A 20,136-nucleotide genomic window follows, 5' to 3' on the forward strand; every position below is an offset into this window, starting at 1 on the left:
GGGGTGGGGAAACGCTCCTGGAAGGGCAAGACTGAGAGAAAGCAAGGGAAGGAGTTACATATTACCTCACTTATGTAACTGTAATCCCTCTGGTACATCACCTTTACAAAAACAATTTAAAAAGAAAAAGGAAAAAGCCAAACCAGAAAGTGAGGCCCTGAGTTCAAGCCCTAGTGAGTGTCAGTGCTGCGCATGTGTGCACATACACGTGTGCACACGTACAAATCTATCATTTTCAGTATAGTCGCAGAACTGTGATACCATCATTACATCCTAAATTTAGAACATTTTTATTATTTGCAAACAAGCTCTTTTCCTAAAAGCCATTACCCACTTCTCCCTTGGACTTAGGCATCCACTAACTTTCTGTACAGATAGGTTTGCTGAATCTGAACATTTTATTTTATATAAATGGAATGATATAAGCTGAAAAGCAAAAGATCAAATACTGAATAAACATGTTAAAATATTTTACTCTCAAATTGCTAATTAGAATTTTGAAATCAGGAAAAATAAAAATTAAAGCTTTTCCATATGAATTGAACATATGAATAGGAACACAAGACAAAGTGTTAGAAATATGTCAAATTACTAAGGAAAGACTGTTAGTCTTTTCTGAACCATTTACTTCAAGAACATTCCAAGTAGAGAAATGTATGTGTGTGCATATATTTTTTTTTGGGGGGGGGTATCACTCGTGGGGCTTGAGCTCATGGCCTGGGTCCTGTCCCTGAGCTCTTTTGCTCAAGGCTAGCATTCTACTTTGAGCCACAGCACCACTTCCAGTTTTCTGGTGGTTAACTGTAGATAGTAGTCTCACAGACTTTTCTGTCCAAGCTGCCTTTGAACCATAATCCTCAGATCTCATTCTCCTGAGTAGCTAGGATTATAGGCATAAGCCAACAGCACCCAGCTGATTAATCTGTATTTTAAATTGACGGTTTTTGTTTATCAAAATGAATACAAAAGGGAAAAAAATAACAACACACAGCCACTTATTTCCATGTCCATTCATCTCAAGCTGCTGCTGCTGCTGATCCATGGGTCACACTCTGGGTGGACAGCAATAACAGATCAAACACTAACTTCAGTGTTCATGTACCAAACAAGGTAAACTGAAACTGTAGGAGACACTTAAGTACTCTACTCCAGTAAATATCTGTTATATTTTGTCAAAAAAAGAAAAAAAGCCTTTCTTCCTTTACCCAGACTCACTCTTCCTAACCAGCATTTAAGTATTTTATATTTCAGTAGCCAATGCTTAAAGGCACCATATGCAAAATACTCTTCAACAGTCACAGTTCTACCATGAGCCAGTCCAAATAAGTCACATACTGTTCTTAGTTGTATAGATTACCAATATTCTTGCCTCTAGTGATTATTATATAAAATTCATCCGAAGTAAATAATCTTTTAGTAATATATTTAAAAATAAGTAAAAATGGTCAAAAACAATGCACATTAACATTCTCAAAACCTTTTCAGTGGCAAAATCTATTTTCAATGTACTGTTTGGTCTTGATTCCCTGCCAATGCCTAAAATTTGTGACATATTTCTGTCTTCTGTTTTTGGCAAAAAGTGGCCTACCATTTATGGTAGTGAGATGGTATTAAATACAGCTATCACATTAACTGGCATTATCACTGGATATGGAAAAACCATAAAGGCAACAATGAAAAGGAAATTTAATACATAAGCAATAATCAGAGAAACAAGAATATACTCATCTAACCTTCAATTTTCTCTTCTCTAGGTCATTTCTTAAACTGCATATTATGAATTCTTGCTTACATGTCACACACTTGAGGTCACTAGAATGCAGTAAAGGCACAAACGTTCAGCATGAGTAATTTGGAAGTAACTGCTATACAATGTTTGTAGCATGGTATTTCCAAGGTGGAGGAGCACAGCCACCAGTGAACAGCAGAGCTTTGGTACCTGGACACCTACAGATTATAGCACTGAGAACATACCTGTCACTTCTGGATGTGGGGATGGACACCTATACTCCCAGCATGTGAGTGGCTAAGGGACTATAAATTTGATACCACCATAGATTATACACTGAGACCATCAGCAATGCAAAACAAAGAAAGGCTACTTAATCACATTTTAATATAGCAGGTGTTCCCTAAATGGCTAATTTAGAGAAAGTAGACACTGCTGCATGCTAGGCATCCCTCTAGCATAAAACCCAGTTTCTGTACAAAAGAAGCTCCCTCCTGTAAATCACAGATATAGACCAGGAGAAAAACCCTGCATCTAGACAGATCAGATTTGACAGAGACATGGGAGAGGTTCATGTGCCAACTCTCAGACCACTGCTATTTCCTACAGCTAGGTTACTCCACAGAAATGGGAGCAGACCATTAATCTTTTTTTTGATCGGTCATGGGGCTTGAACTCTGGGCCTGGGAGCTATCACTCAGCTCTTCAGCTCAAGGCAAGCACTCTACCACAGCGCCACTTCTGGTTTTCTAGTGTTTATTGGAGATAAGAGTCTCACAGACTTTCCTGCCCGGTCTGGCTTTGAACAGCGATCCTCAGCTCTCCTGAGTAGCTACGACTGCAGGCGTGAGCCATTGGCACCCGACCAGACCATTATTCTTAAAGGTTTCAAAAGATGAAAGGCAGATCAGGCCCAGTTCAGCCAGACCAAACAGAGGAAACAAGATGGGAACATGACCACTGTTACCAGGCATTGGGCTAAAGTGAGCTGGGAATCTGCTTTTTAAAGGGGTACTTAAGTGTGCTAGTTAACTAGGGTCACAGCTGTCTAAAAATGTGTTTCCCAGGGGCATGAAGTGTGACAGAAGGGGTGAAATTGACTGGAATAGAGAGAGTTAAAAATGAAACAAGTTTCCAAATTACTTACTTGTGGGATGTCCTCTTCTTCATCATGTTTGCGGATACTCCAGCATGGCCTGCAAGAAAGTATGCTACAGTCAGTGCAAAGCAGAGAGAATACCTCAGATCTTGGGGAAATTTTAACTTCTGCAAAACTGTTACATCAGTTTGTAAATAAACCAACAGGTTTAAGCAATTATTTAATTTAACTTTTACAAAAGGAGCTAGTCTGGGCAGACAAAATGGCAGTCAATACTTCACTCCCAAATCAGCCATTAAAACGCAAAACCAAGCTAGGTGCAGGTGGCTTATGCCTGTAATCCTAGCTACTCAGGAGGCTGAGCTGTGATGATCACAGTTCAAAGCTAGCCCACGCAGGAAAGGCTGTGAGACTCTTGTCCCCAATCAACCACCAGAAAAGTGGCATTGTGGCTCAAAGTGACAGAATGTTAGCCTTAAGCAAAAAAAGCTCAGGGACAGCACAAAGGCCATGAGTTCAAGTTCCAGTGTTTGAACTGCACATGCACACATGTATACACACATTCTCTGTGCTTATACATAACAAAAGCTGCATAAACAAAGCTATAAGAATGGAGAATTTTTGCTATGAACCTGGAACTTCAGAACTCCCTTTTCATAAACAAGTAGAAAACAAGCAAAATGTATAAGCATCTGGCTTCCACGCTGGGGTGTCAGGCAATGAACATTATAGGAACTGGGAGCAGAAAAGCAAGCAAGGGGGCCTAACACTGAAGTCACTCCTGAGACCAATATTTGGGTGATGGTATATGAAGGAGCACTGGCTTTGTCAAATGGAGAACCAGACTGCAATTAGGGGGAAATGGTGACTGGAAATATGGAACAGAGGATAGATAGCACAGGAGAGGCCTTCTCAGAAGAGAAGCTTCAGTAATGGGGGTGAGGGGAAATGTATTACTGATTCAGTAATCTGGAGGGGGAGACTCGGTCTTTAGCTAAACACAGATCTTCACATAAAGAGTTCTGGGAAATAAAACAATGATGTTACATTCTATTCAGCCTGTCTTAGACACTTGGGGCAATCATTAACAGTGTGTGTGGGGGGGGAAGCCGGTGCTGGTGGCTCACACCTGTAACCCTAGATACTCAGGAGGTTGAGAAGTGAGGATCATGGTTCAAAGCCAGCCTGGCAGGAAAGTCAGTGAGACTCTTCTCTCCAATAAACAGCCAGAAAACTGAAGTGGTGCTGTGGTTCAAGTGGTAGAGCACTCTCCTTGAGCTGAAGAGCTCAGGGACAGTGCCCAGGCCCAGAGTTCAAGCCCCACAACCAACCAAAACAAAAAAGGAAAGAAAAATAAAAGAAACAATAACAAGCACACCAAAGGTAGAACAAGATAAAAACTCAAAGAAAACCATTCCACACTACTTCCTAATAAAAGCAATTTATTTTTTCTTTTCTTTCTTTCTTTTTTTTTTTTTTTTTTTTTTGGTTGGTCATGGGGCTGAACTCTGGGCCTGGGCACTGTCCCTGCACTCTTCAGCGCAAGGCGAGCCCTCTACTGCTTGAGCCACAGCACCACTTCCGGTTTTCGAGTGGTTCATTGGAGATAAGAGTCTCACAGACTTTCCTGCCCAGGCTGGCTTTGAACAATCAAGTGATTCTCAGATCTCAGCCTCCTGAGTAGCTAGGATTACAGGCATGAGCCCGGCTTATTTTTTATTTTCTTTTCCAGTACTGAGACTTGAACTCAGAGCCTAGGTGCTATCCTTGAGTTTTTCTGTGCTTGTGGCTAGTGTTAAACTTCTTGAGCCATACTTCCACTCTTAGCTTTTTGTGGTTAACGGGAGACAAAAGTCCCACAGACTTTCTTATCCAAGCTGGCTTTGAACCATGAACCACAATTCTCAGATTTCAGTCTCCTAAGAAGCTAGGCTTACAACAGGTGTGAGCCACAGGCACCCAGCTACCTCCTAACCAATTTCTGAGAACCACTGATAAAATGTTAAAAAAGCCCCCCAAATGGAAAATACATGAAATATAGATAACCAAAGATAGCAGAGGGTTCACATTGCTATTAAGAACAATCAATGTACAAACTTGGGGGGCGGGGAGGGAGGGTGAAAAAATGCAGCAGAAGAGCTTACTGGACACAGAAAAGTGAACTATACAACTCGTGGTAAAAATAGAAGAGAATAAGCAAATAGAAGACACAGTACAAAAGAAATGTAGGGCTGGGAAGGTGGCTCAGTGGTAGAGTGCTTGCCTTGCATGCATGAGGCCCTGGGTTCAATTTCTCAGCACCACATAAGCAGAAGAGGCTGGAAGTGGTGCTGTGGCTCAAGTGGTAGAGCGCTAGCCTCGAGCTGAAGAGCTGAGGGACAGTGCCCAGGCCCAGAATTCAGGCCCCACAACTGACACTCCCTCCCACCCCCAAAAAAGGAAATGTACTCATTACCTGACTCATGTAAATTGTAATCCCTCTGTACATCACCTTTATAATTACAATAAAATAAAGACAAGAACAATCAATGTAAGCTAGGAGACACCAGCATAAATCTCTCAGGTACAGGAAAAGAAGCAAACCAGCCCACCTATGGGCACAGAGTACTACTACTAGTCAAGTCTTCTAGTTCCATCCCCCAACACCAAGGACAAGTACAGTAGATGAAAATAGTCTAAAATGAACCAAACTAAGAGACTAGAAAGGGAAGAGCCAAAAATTAAGACAAATTAACTTCAGGAAAAACAACAGTACTATAGATCACAAAGGACATTTCAAAATGATAGAGGCTGATTAATCAAGAAGTCATAATAATCTTAAATACACATAAATGTAATTAAGAGTACTGAAATTCATGAAGTAAAACTGGCAGAACTGAAGACAAAGTCATATCCATATAATTACATGTAATTATACAACTCTCCTCCTTAGCAATTGATACAAAAGTAGGCAGACAATCAGAAAGGATTCAAAAGACCTGTAAATCATGAACAGCCAACTTGAAACGAATGCCAAAATATACATTTTTCTCTAGTTCATATGCAACATTGAACCAGAAAAAATCACAGTCTGAATCACAATACAAGTCTCAACACACTTCATTAGAAAACAGGAAAAATATTCTCTTACCACATCAGAATCAAACTAGAAATAAATATTAAAAAGCTATCTCAACCAGTGGGTGAAGACATAAGGGAAAAACTAGGAGAGCAAGGGGTGACACTATCCAGAAAGACACGTACTCATTTTTTTTTTTGGGTCGGGTCGTGGGGACTGAACTCTGGGCCTGGGCACTGTCCCTCAGCTCTTCAGCTCAAGGCTAGCGCTCTACCACTTGAGCCACAGCGCCACTTCCGGCTTTTTTTCTTTTTGCTTATGTGGTGCTGAGGAATCGAACCCAGGGCCTCAGGCATGCAAGGCAAGCGCTCTACCACTGAGCCACCTTCCCAGCCCAAGAAATGTATTCTTTTCCTCACTTAAGTAACTATAACTCCTCTGTACATCACCTCTATTAACAAAAAAAAAAAATTTTTTTTTAAGTTATCAAGCCAGGCACTGCACATGCCTAAAATCCTAGCTATTTAGGAGGCTGAAATCAGAGGACTGCGGTTCCAAGTCAGCCAGGGCAGGAAGTCCACGATACTCTTATCTCCAATAAACTACTCAGAAAAAGCCAGAAGTGGTATTGTGGCTTAAAGTGGTATAGCCTTGAGTACAAAGAGACTAAGAGATAGTACCCAGGCTCTGAGTTCAAGCCCCAGGACCAAAAAACAAAGCTTTCTGCAGCAGTGGTACTCACTATAAATACTATGAAGAAAATGAACTACTTAAGTTGTGGTTGGGAATGGGAGGAAAAACTGGGAGAGCACAAGGGGAAGAATGATACTGTCTAAAAACAAATATACTCTTTTACCCGACATGTAATTACGACCCTTTTGTACATCACCCTAATAATAATTTTAAAAAATTAAAAAATAAAAATTACAAAAAAATTAAAAAGTTATGTGAAACACTAAACAACAGTCTTCTTAAAAACGTCTACAAGAAATGCTGGCAGGCATGTGGAGGAAAAGGAACCTTTTTGCACTGTTGTGAGAATGTAAACTAGTACAACCACTCTGGAAGGGGGTTGGGAGGTTCCTCAAAAAAACTAAACGTTGTGGAGAACGAGGAACGCTATTACACTGCTGGTGGGAATGTACACTTATACAACCACTTTGGAAAGCAGTCTGGAGGGTCCTTAGAAAGCTAAAGATTGACCTCCCTTACGACCCAGTCATACCACTTCTAGGCATCTACCCTGAACAACAGGAACCAATATACAAGGACACGTGCACCTCCATGTTTATTGCAGCACTGTTCGCAATAGCTAGGATATGGAAACAACCTAGATGCCCCACCACAGATGAATGGATCCAAAAATTGTGGTTATCTATACACAATGGAATATTATGCAGCCATTAGAAATGACAAAATAATGGCATTTGCAGGGAAATGGATGGAGCTAGAAGGAATCATGTTGAGCGAGGTAAGCCAAGAACGAAGAGACAAACAGTACATGGTCTCCCTGATAAGTGGATGCTAAATCCAAAATGTTAGGTGATATGACAAAACTAACAGGACTTAAGAAACAAAGAACTCCCACTCATCTGGTTGAACCACTACCAAATATCCCCATGCTGCTGATCACATATATGGTATATAACATGTGAGCACCGTGATATATTACAGACTGTGATAGACAATTTGCTCCAGGAAAGTTAGAATGAACTTGTGACTTTAAATGAGCATCATTATTCCACAATACTGTGAATTTCCGGAAATTATGTAATCACTTAATCACAATCAAAAAAAAAAAAAAGAACCTCGGGGAAGGGAGGGAGGGAGGGGATGGTGGGGGGAAAACAATGGAGGGGGTAACAATGTTCAAGAGGAAGTGTACTCATTACCTCACTCATGTAACTGTAACCCTCTGTATAGTATCTTTACAATAAAAAAAAGTAAAAAAAAATACTTGAAAAAAAAAAAAAAAACTAAACGTTGCCGGGCACTGGTGGCTCACGCCTGTAATCCTAGCTACTCAGGAGGCTGAGATCTGAGGATCATGGTTCAAAGCCAGCCCGGGCAGGAAAGACTGTGAGACTCCTATCTCCAATAAACCACCAGAAAACCAGAAGTGGCATTGTAGCTCAAGTGGTAGAGAGCTAGCCTTGAGCTGAAGAGCTGAGGGACAGCGCCCGGGCCCAGAGTTCAAGCCCCACGACCGACCAAAAAAAAAAAAAACTAAACGTAGAACTTCCCTATGACCTAGCCAAGAGTGATACCAGCCAAGAGTGTTATCATTCTTGGCCTTTATCCAGAACATTAAATAAGTCAGGATACTGTGAAAACACTTGAATGTCCATGTTCATTGTTGTATTATTCACAATAGTAAAGTTATGGAAATAGCCTAGATGCTCTATAATAGACAAATAAATTAAAACAAAGAAAAATGTGGTACTTATACACAATGAATTTTACTCATCCATTAGAAAAAAGATTATGTCATTTGCATGGATGGACTTAGAACAAATCCTGCTAACAGAGGTAAGCCAAACTCAGAGAGACAAATGGCACATGTTTTCTCTCATATGTGAAAGCTGGATCTGAAATACAATGGGACATGGTAACTTATACAAGCATTTACACACAATCAGACTGAGGTAAAATACTCTTAGGGGAAGAACCCAAAGAATTAATGTTTAAATGGTCTTCTGAACATTTAAAATACTATTTATCACCAGGTGCCAGTGGCTCACACATGTAACCCTAACTACTCAGGAGGCTAAGATCTGAGGATCACGGTTCAACACCAGACTGAGTAGAAAAGTCCTTGTGAGACTCTAATCTTCAATTAACCACACAAAAACTGGCAGTACAGCTGTGGCTCAAAGTGATAGAGCACTAACCCTGAGCAAAAAAAGCTCATAGACAGTACCCAGACCCCGAGGTTCAAGTCTAACAACCGACAAAATAATAAATAATAAAGTAAAATACTATTTATCAAAACAAATTCCAGAAAATGGAAACATTTTATTGTATTTGCTTTGGAGTAGTTTTTTTTTGTTGTTTTTTGTTTTGGGTCTTGGGGGCTGGAGGACAAATGGGGAAGGAACAATGAACAAATACAATCATCATATTCAGTAGATACTATATGGAAAATAAACTTTGCAACCTGTGGACAGGAACAGGAGGGGCAACTGGGGAAAAGCAAAGGAAGGAGTGACATTGTCTAAAAAAGAAATGTACTCATCACTTGACATAAAATGGTAAGCCCTCTGTACAACACCTTAATAATAACAAAAAAATTGTTTTTTTGCTTTTTTGTTGTGTTTTTTTTAAACAAAATCTATGGATCTAAAAAAAGAAATTTAATGAAAATTTAAAAAAATGTCAGGGCTGGGAATGTGGCTTAGTAGTAGAGTGCTTGTCTAGCATGGATGAAGTCCTGGGTTCCAGAGTACCACATAAACAGAAAAAGTCAGAAGTGTGCTGTGGCTCAAATGATAGAATGTTGTTAGCCTTGAGCAAAAGCAGCTCAGGGACAGTGCCCAGGCCCTGCGTTCAAGCCCCAGGACTGACCAAAAAAAAAAAAAAAATCAAATACAGTGAAAAATATTATGGACTCTGGGTTTGCATCATTAGGAGTACTTGCCATAGATACTGAACAGATCTAAGTAGGAAGGAAAAGAGGGATTTTTAAAATCAAAACAATGGGGTTTGACCTTGGCATTCTGCAGTTCCCGTTCCTTGGCCTGATATAGTATATTTTACACTTTAAAGATACAAATATCTAGCCCGGCACCAGTGACTCACATTAATGCTAGCTACTCAGGAGGCTGAGACATAAGGATCATGGCTCAAAGCCAGCCTAGACAGGAAAGTCGTGAGACTTATCTCCAATAAACCACTCAGAAAACTGGAAGTGGCACTGTGGCTCAAGTGGTGGTGGTAGAGCACTAGCCTTGAGCTGAAGAGCCCATAGTTCAAGCCCCACAACACACACACACACACACACACACACACATATACTCTCTCTCTCTCTCTCTCTCTCTCTCTCTCTCTCTCTCTCTCTCTCTCTCTCTCTCTCTCTCTCTCTCTCTCTCTCTCTCTCTCTTTCTGGCCAGGTGCTGATGGCTCATGCCTACAACCCTATCTACTCAGAAGGCTGAGATCTAAGTAACAGTTTGAAGTCAGTTGGGACAGAAAAGGCTGAGGGCCTCTTATCTCCAATTAACTGGCAAAAAGCTGGTAGAGATATGGTTCAAGTGGTAGAAAGCCAGCCTTGACAATTAAAAAAATGCAAGAAGAGCTCAAAATGTTGGGCTCAAGCCCCAGTATTGGCATAAAATATCTGTAGCAGTGGTACATTTACAATCTTTCATCTTTCAACATAAAGGCATAAAGTGGCCAATTGGTCTAGAAAGAATATCATTCTAGATCAGAGATAAAGATACTAAGCAGGGCTGGGCACTGGTGGCTCATGCCTGTAATCCTAGCTACTCAGGAGGCTGAGCTCTGATGATGGCTGTTCCAAGCCAGCCCAATAAGGTAAGTCCCCATGAGACTCTTAACTCCAATTAACCATTTGAATACATGAAGTAGTGCTTTGGCTACAGTGCTAATGCTAGCCTTGAGCACAAAGAGGCTCAGGGACAGCACCCAGGCCCTGAGTTCAAGCCCCACAACCATCAACAAAAAGAAGATAGTAAGGCAGAAAGCTGAATACCAAGAGAACCACCTCAGCCTATCTTGTATCTCATATTTACTAATATATTCTAGCAAGTAAAAACGTTTAATGAAAGAATCAACAATTCTCCAACTGACCAGAGAATTGATGCCACAGAACAAACCACTGCCCCTAAAATGAGAAAAAGTCATACAAATACAGAGGATTACAACTTACTCAATCACAATTACCGTAAGAACCAGTGCCAGGATAGGAAAACCTAAACTGTCTGTACCTGGAATTGCTAGTCAGTGAGGCAAAGGCTGCAGAAAGTGAAAACTGCTTATAAAAAGACAATTTTTTAAATATACCCTTTTAAGTCCTGAAAGAATTAAGTGCTAGCCAGGCACAGGTGGTTCATGCCTGTAATCCTAGCTACTCAGGAGGCTGACATCTGAGGATCACAGTTCAAAACCAGCCTGGGCAGGGAAAGTCCATGAGACTCTTATCTCCAATAAACTACTCAGAAAACTGGAGGTGGTATTGTGGCTCAAGTGGTAGAGTGCTCGCCTTGAGTTGAAGAGCTGAAGGACAGTGCCCAGGCCCAGAGTTCAAGCCCCATGACCGACCCCAAAAAAAAGAATTAAGTGCTTAAAGTCCTTAAAGGTTCCACCTTTGTAACTTTATATATATTTATTTCAAAGTAAAACTTTAAAAAAGCATTAGACTTACTCTTCTGTCTATCAGCACTGGGTGAAAATAAAGATGGTGAATGATGCTTTCAAAGTGTTGGCAAAATGACCGAACCCAAACTCACACCCAGCTAAACTACCAACTCAGGACATATACTTCCACACATACATGAGCTAATACTGACAACTCATAATCATCCTTCAGAAAATTCAGAGAAAAGAAATATAAACATAAAATATAGAAACCAGAGATACAATTTAGAAGAGCAGTTCCAGTATGACTTCCATGATAGAGGCTGAGACCCATACAGATGTGAGCAAGAAACAAAACTGACCACAGAAAAGATAATAACTTATATCACAGACAAGAGAGTAATAACACTAACATAAAAAGGGCTTGTAAAAGTGAAAAGGGGATGTGATAACAAGAGAGGCCAAACAGACCCTTTGTAGGACATGATATACAGCATCACATAAAGAACAGTAAGACAGTTTACTTCTTAACAATGAGGTGAACAAAATCCAGTTTAGACAACACCTGTCACTAGCAAGCCTGTGGAGAAAAAGAAACTTCCAAATTACTAGTAGAACTATAAAACTGTAGCAGCATCTATGGAGAAGAATCCTTTGATTCTCACAAAATTACACCTCTGTTTTAATCTAAATAAAATTCTACTTCAGAAACCCATTCAGTGACACACTGGCAAGATATAGTCTCTTGCCAGGATATGCAGACAGTATCTTGCAGATATTATTTGAAGCAGCAAAGTAGAAACAACCCAAATGCTCAGTAACTACCTAAGTCACAGAATAAACAAAAACAGAATCTCGGTGCTATCCAATTGTAAAAAGCAACAATCTCTATATGCTACTTGGAACAATTACTAACACACTGTTAAGTGAAATGAGCAAGTAACAGAAGGAAAGAAGTACTATACATACTACCTGGCACTGATATCAGTATGTCACTGAGAATGTGAGTTACATCATCCATCTAAGGATTACCAATATTGGGGAGGGGGGGAGGAGAACAACAAACAATAACAACAACAAAACCCTCTGTAATAGATTGCTTTATCATATCAATTTGTTAGAAAAAAACAGAACCATCATTTATAAAAATAAACTGTGATATGACCGAAAAACACCAACTCTATACAAAAACCATGATGCATAAGAAAAACAATCTAATCTGTTTTAACTCAAGTTTTTCAGACATTGTGAAGTAAGACCAACTCCTACAGAACAAGGTGTGGACTCAGTGTTCCAAAGATCAAGAGTAATGCCCATTCAGCAGTCCACTTGGATTAGAAATCTTAAACAATCCTCACCCAAATCGCATTCCATAGCTCCAACCCAGTGACCCATTCCTTCCCCTAAGTAGTTAGTTTCCTCTTGAGATACTTTCTGTTCCCCAGCAAATTCACTGAACCCTACTTTGTACAACAAGCAGCAGTCTCTAGTGATGCAGTTTCAACACAAGGTAAGGGCATATGACTATATAATTTAAAGGGAGAAACCATTATTTAAATTCAGCCCTGGTATCAAATATCCAAAAGAATAAATCTATCTCCAGAGAAAACAACCACAAATATGGATGCATGAACTCCCCTACAATGTAAGTGAATACTACCAGACTACAAATGCCACCTATCACACAGCTCCCACCAACTTCTAGTGCCCTGCTACAAGATCACAACAGGGTTAAGGAAAACATATCAAATAGAGAAACTCACAAGCAGGGCTGATGACATACTTACTTTATATTCTCAGAAATATAAGCTACTTGCATTCATGAAATAACAGAATTTTGAAAAGGCTCCTGGACCTTTAAAATGCTGACTACAATTTGAAACACATACATGTACACACTCAAAAAGGTTGGAATAGTCAAGAAATTTCCCCTAAAAAGAATTAAGACCAGCTAGGCGCCCATGGCTCATGCATGGAATCTCAGGAGGCTGAGATCTGAGGATCACAGTTCAAAGCCATCCAGGGCAGGAAAGTCTGTGAGACTACTTATTCCAATTAACCACCAGAAAACCAGAAGTGGCACTGTGGCTCAAGTGGTAGAGCTCTAGCCTTGAGCTGAAGAGCTCAGCGACAGCACCCAGGCTCAGAGTTCAAGTCCCACGACCAACCAAAAAAAAAAAAAAAAAGGAGTAAGATCATAAAATGAATAATTGGAAAAATAAAATGAAAAACATCAACCAAGAGGCACATGTATCTAGAGATGAGAGAAAGAATCAAAGCAGTGACACAAAATTTCATGTTGTTGAAGGATTAATCTATAGGCTGAAAGCCTGAAACCATAAATTTAAAGAAAAAAAAAGCCACACACCAACCGAGATTATCATAAAATTCTAAAACACATTAACAAAGACGATTTCAGCCGGGGCACAAATGGCTCATGCCTATAATCCTAGCTACTCAGGAGGCTGAGATCCGAGGATCTCGGTTTAAAGCCAAAATCCATGAGACTCTTATCTCCAGTTAACCACCAGAAAATCAGAAGTGGCACTGTGGCTCAAGTGGCAGAGTGCTAGCCTTGAGCTAAAGAGCTCAGGGACAGCGCCCAGGCCCAGAGTTCAAGACACATGACATGACCCCCCCCCCAAAAGAAAAAAAAAAGACAATTTCAAGCTAAGCACCAGTGGCTCACACCTGTAATCCTAACGATTTAGGAGTCTCACATGGAGAATCTCAGTTCAAAACCATCCTCGCCAGAAAAGTCCAAGAGAGTTCATCTCCAAAATAACCAGCAAAAAGCCAGGTTGCAGATTTAGCTCAGGTGGTAGAGTGGCAACCAAGCAAACAGGAGGCCCTGAACTCAAGCTCTGGTATGATCAAAACAAAAGGACAATTTCAGAGTTCCCAGAAAGGAAAGAAACTGCTGGACACACACTAAGCTGTGCTACCAGAAAGGACCACACAGACACAGTCTTTATTGCCAGCCAGCTTCTACACTGGGCATCTTAGACCAAAGTGCAGTGCTGAGCCATTTTTCAGGGCTCCTTTTATGCAGATAATTTACATCCTTGTTTGCTCAGGGGTGGAAAGTCCCTAAAGGGTTCTTTCCCTGCAGGTGTAAGCCAAGTGGGAAGTTACAGAAGCCAAACAATGCTTTAAGCAAGCATGATCCCTTTCTTTCTAAGACCTGTTTCTATGACCTGTTTTTATGGTACACTGAGTACATTTTTCCAACCCTCAAGGAACTAGTCCCACGGGTGGGGGTACTTTCAAAATGGAGTAATATCAAGCAGAACCAAGGAGTTCTATTACATTGCATAAGAAATAACAATGGCACCAGCTTCCCTAAATAGCAACAGAACCTCAAAGACAATGAATAAAACAATGCTTTGGAATTCTGACTGAAAAGGATTTTCAAACTTAGTCTTACCCAGTCAAATGATCAAACAGGAAGGTAGGGTAAAGACAGTGTCAATGGGATGGCTCAAAAATCTCTCTTCTTCCTAGGACTTGGGAAACCGAGGCAGATGGATCATGAGTTCAAGTCTATATAGTGAAACCCTGTCTCCAAAAGAAAAAGAGAAAGAATGCCTATTTCTGAAAAGCTGTTACCATTCAAGCATATACAAATGTAGAGGACATGAACAGATTACCCCACACTCTATTTATATTTTCCACAGTCTACTCATTTGCTGCTTCCTCTTGAAACTTTCTGAAGACACACTCTTAATCTAGACAGAGTACACTCCCAAAGTGGAAGCACAGCATCCAGAAAATAACAACATGGGGAAAAAAGAAGAAAAAAACACCAAGCTGGGTGCTGGTTGCTCATTCCTGTAATCCTAGCTACTCAGGAAGCTGAGATCTGAAGATAGTGGTTCAAAGCCAGCTAGGCAGGAAAGACCACAACATTCTGATTTCTAAATAATCAACAAAATGCCAGCACCTGAGATAAAGCCTTAGCACTAGCACCAAAAACAAATGAATTTATTAATGGAAACGGAATTCTAAGGTGGCAATGATGCATCATACAAAATAATAAACAACATACAAAAAATTGTAGAAAAGCATGAATATAAACAATTATTGTACCACATTTGACTGTGCGGGAAATTAGACTAAGAATTTTATAGATGCATTGATGCATCATACAAAATAATAAACAACATACAAAAAATTGTAGAAAAGCATGAATATAAATAATTATTGTACCACATTTGACTGTGTGGGAAATTAGACTAAGAATTTTATAGATGCATTTTATGATGCTTTAACTTTCTAACAAATTTTAACAAATAAAACGTAAGTAATCAAAAATTAAAGTCCAAGAAAAACAAAATGCTGTTATCAAAATCCCCAAAACCAAACAAAGGCTGGGTGTTAGTGGCTCATACCAGGTGCCGGCAGTTAACACCTTTAATCCTAGCTACTCAAGAGGCTGTGTTCTGAGGATAAAGCCAGCTTTTTGTGAAACTCTGATCTCCATTCACCAAAAAGCCTAAAGTAGAGCTGTAGCTTAAGTGGTAGAACACTAGGCCTTGAGCAAAAAAAGCTTAGGGACAGAACAAAGGCCTTGAGTTCAAGCCCCAGGACCAAAAAAACAAAACAAAACAAAACAAAAACCACTATACACACAAGGAATTGCACTTGGCTCAATAATATTCAGTATTTTTCGGGCTGGGAAGGTGGCTCAGTGGTAGAGCGCTTGCCTTGAATGCCTGAGGCCCTGGGTTCAATTCCTCAGCACCACATAAGCAAAAAGATAAAAGCCAGAAGTGGTGCTGTGGCTTAAGTGGTAGAGTGCTAGCCTTGAGCTGAAGAGTTCAGGCCCCACGACTGGACCCCCCCCCAAAAAAAAAAGTAATTTTTTTTTTAAAGCTACTAGTTCTTTGACAAGCCTCCCCATCAGACCAAGGTCAGGCTCCTTCTCTTGAAGTTTGGCAAGTCTTGGAGATGTCTTAGTGAATATGAGTGCAGAAGTCAGCCTATGTTGAATTCCACTTGCTCTGGGAGCTTACGGTCAGAAGATGAAAGCCCTAGGAGAGCAGGCAGTTAAAACACTAGAACCCAACCAGGCCAGGACATAAACATGTGAGCCAAGAAGCCTCTGTGATGGACCCGGCCTAAGAGCATAGCTGAGGCCTTTTTGAGGGATAAATTTCCTGGTATTTGCAAATAAACAAATCAATAAGGACAGAGCATATATCTATTGTCAGAAAGAACCAGTGAAAATTTCATAAGCAATACCAGCAATACCAATCAGAAGTTAGCAATCTTTCCCAAATAGGATGTATACTACTATAATACTTGTAAAATATGTATTTGGTTCTCCTGTTTCTAGAAACCGGGGGAATCTCTATAGTGGTAAGAGCATCTTTATTTTTTTATTTTTTAATTTTTTTTGTCAGTCGTGGGGCCTGAACTCTGGGCCTGGGCGCTGTTCCTGAGCTCTTCAGCTCAAGACTAGCACTCTAGCACTTGAGCCACAGCACAACTTCTGGCTTTTTCTGCTTATGTGGTGCTGAGGAATAGAACCCAGGGCCTCATGCATGTGAGGCAAACATTCTACCAATGAGCTACCTTCCTAGCCCACATCTTTGTGTTTTCAAGAAAATAATCAGTGGCTGAATGAAGGCTCCAGGATGGGAAGTTGGTCAATGGAAAAGACCAAAATAGAATTATAAAGGTTAAAACTTTCAGTCAAAGTGTTTTGATCACCTATAGTCAATGATGTAATCAATTGTGTCTTTATAATGAGAACTCCATAAAAGTAAAAAAATCTGGGTTTGGACAGGAAGCTGATTGTCTCACACTCAGAGGTGCCTGCAGGATGATGCACTCTGGTGAAGGTAGAAGTTTTGTGCCTCTTCCCACATACTTCACCCTAAACAACTCATTCATCCATTTCCTGAGTAATCCCTTTCATAATAAGCAGGGGCATGCTAGTGCTTCTGGAGTTTTGTAAATAAGGCTGTGGAAAATCAAATTTATGGGGCTGGGAAGGTGGCTCAGTAGTAGAGCGCTTGCCTTGCATGCCTGAGGCCCTGGGTTCGATTCCTCAGCACCACATAAGCAAAAAGAAAAAAGCCGGAACTGGTGCTGTGGCTCAAGTGGTAGAGCGGTAGCCTTGAGCTGAAGAGCTGAGGGACAACACCCAGGCCCAGAGTTCAGGCCCCACGACCAGACACCCCCCCCCAAAAAAAAAAGAAAAAAAATCAAATTTATAACTAGCTCTGACACTATAAGTAAAACTGAACCGAAATGGGGGAGTGAGATGTTGCCTGGATGGTATGTCCCAGTAGAACTGCTTGGGTGCTGGACAACAGAAATCCACCCCACAACATTTTGGTTAGAGGTATTATCTTGTACTGAGTTTGAAAAATAGGGAAGAAAACACTTAGTCTCTCCACCCAATAGTGAAAAAGAAAGCAGTATCCTTATAGTCTCTCATCCAAAAATAAAACAGGCCAACTGGCATTTACAGAGGACTTATTTAGCTTTGGCCTATGCCATGTACTATAAGAAATAATAACGGGGCTGGGAAGGTGGCTCAGTGGTAGAGTGCTTGCCTTGCATGCATGAGGCCCTGGGTTCGATTCCTCAGCACCACATAAGCAAAAAAGAAAAAAGCCGGAAGTGGCCCTGTGGCTCAAGTGGTAGAGCGCTAGCCTTAAGCTGAAGAGCTGAGGGACAGCGCCCAGGCCCAGAGTTCAGGCCCCATGACCGGACATAAAAAAAAAAAAAAAAAAAAAAAAAAGAAATAATAGCAATAATAGAAAATGGGAGATCAAAAGTACTTGTAAGCCGGGCGCTGGTGGCTCACGCCTGTAATCCCTAGCTACTCAGGAGGCTGAGATCTGAGGATCGCGGTTCAAAGCCAGCCCGGGCAGGAGAGACCGTGAGACTCCTATCTCCAATAAAACCACCAGAAAACCGGAAGTGGCGCTGTAGCTCAAGCGGTAGAGCGCTCGCTTTGAGCTGAAGAGCTGAGGGACAGCGCCCAGGCCCAGAGTTCAAGCCCCATGACCGACAAAAAAAAAAAAAAAAAAGTACTTGTAAACATAATCTCCCCTTTACAACAAACAAAAATCTCTTGATTGAACTCCATAGTTACTCCTACAATGCTACTCCCAACTAGAAGATGGCTAAAATCAGAAAAGCTAGAACTTAGAATGGTATGCATAAAAGAACTTTGAGGGCTGGGAAGGTGGCTCAGTGGTAGAGTGCTTGTCTCCCATGCATGAGGCCCTGGGTTCGATTCCTCAGCTCCACATAAACAGAAAAAGCCAGAAGTGGGTGCTGTGGCTCAAGTGGTAGAGTGCTAGCCTTGAGCTGAAGAGCTGAGGGACAGCACCCAAGCCCCACGACAAAAAAAAAAAAAAAAAAAAAAAAAAAAGAACTTTGAAAAGTAGTTATTACTTCAAATGACAAAAACCTGGGTGGTTTCAGTCCCTGCTCAATAAACCTGAAGGCATATTTTTATTAGTAATATAAAAGCATCTTATTACATACAGAATGATCAACAATAATCATATCAATGTGCCAAATACCTAGTATCTCATTTAGTTCTTAACTGTTGTAAATATGATCTCTAAGAATCACTGAAGTCACAATAGACAATGACAGATGATAAAAAATTGTCTCAGCAAGGCAAAATTTACTTCTGCATTAGAGTGACACATCAATCAAAAATCTGGCAAGCAAGCACAAAGTAACAGGCAGACTACCCTACCCCTGTCCCCCTAAATTATCCCTAAATCATCAAGGTCTGCCCCTCTGCTCAGATTGGTTGAGCTCAGGTTCACAATGTGCTTGTGATTGGCTAGTCTGAAGAGGGTAAAATGTATTTACATGATTTTGAAATAACATTCACAGTACACAAGTAATCTCAAAATACATCTGCATCCTCTGCTATTTCTTCAACTACTTGAGGTGTATCTTAACTCCAGTTTAAGACAAAGCTGTACCTAGCCGAGCACCAGGCCAAAACAGGGACTTTTAAGGAACCCATGGTGATTAAAAAAGACAGTTTTTCTCACAATAGGCCCTGAGCTCAAGCCGCAGGAACAGCACACACTCACACATGCATGCACGCACACACACAAACACCCACAAATCTGAGAAATAGTTCTCAATCACAGTGTAACAACTTTTGAAATCTTAGTGATTCTGCTAGAGTAATTCTCAGATCCAAAGAATCTTACAATTTTATCACAGACTTTCTACCACGTTTTTATATCTGAAATAAGCTTAAGTACCATAGAAAATATCATTTACCTATTTTATAAAATACCTTCTAAGGTTTTATCTTGGGTGGAGGGTGATCAGCCAAAATCTAAATATTTATTCTCATTATATTAACAAATATCAGTTGATTTAATTCCTCTTAGATATTAATTCCATATTCATACTAGTAAAGTTCCTTTAAATAAACCTACTATTTTTCTTCTTTAAAGATGTTAAATACCCTGATTCTTTAAATTACATTCATCTAACATTTCACCTTCCTTCAAAAATAAATGGTGGCTCATGCCTGTAATCCTAGCTATCAGGAGGCTCAGATCTGAGGATCACGGTTCAAAGCCAGCCCCAGCAGGAAAGTCTGTGAGACTCTTATCTCCAATAAATCACTAGAAAATGGGAAGTGGTGCTGTGGTTCAAGTGGTTAGAGCACTTGCCTTGAGCTTAAGAGCGCAGAGACAACACCCAAGCCCAGAATTCAAGCCCCACAACCAAAGTTCTCCAGGTATCTAGTGGCTCACGTCTGTAATCCTAGCTACTCAGAAAGCAAAGATCTGAGGATCCAAGTTTGAAGCCAGCTAGAGGATTAAAGTCTTTTATCTCTAATAATTAACCACCAACCATGCCAGACTGGAGGTGTGACTCAAATGGTAAAGTACCAGCCAGGAGCAAAAAGTCCAATCAAAAGTGTGAGGC

The 20,136-nt window shown here is 40.5% G+C and overlaps 1 protein-coding gene across 4 annotated transcripts in view; it reads right to left on the bottom strand.

The window, feature by feature from the left end:
• Spin1 (spindlin 1) overlaps positions 1 to 20,136 on the bottom strand; it is a 68,581-nt gene that overhangs the window by 20,655 nt on the left and 27,790 nt on the right. For 3 of the 4 annotated variants that reach the window (XM_070033352.1, XM_070033355.1, XM_070033353.1), the window contains one exon: positions 2,877 to 2,925. In XM_070033352.1, the coding sequence (XP_069889453.1) occupies positions 2,877 to 2,925 (49 nt within the window). Of the gene's footprint in view, positions 1 to 2,876; positions 2,926 to 14,629; positions 14,761 to 20,136 lie in introns of all 4 variants that reach the window. The other variant, XM_070033354.1, reaches the window with a different exon arrangement.

The sequence above is a fragment of the Dipodomys merriami genome, unplaced genomic scaffold (assembly GCF_024711535.1).
Source record: "Dipodomys merriami isolate MVZ:Mamm:240054 unplaced genomic scaffold, mDipMer1.0.p SCAF_22, whole genome shotgun sequence".
Classification (NCBI taxonomy): Eukaryota; Metazoa; Chordata; class Mammalia; order Rodentia; family Heteromyidae; genus Dipodomys; species Dipodomys merriami.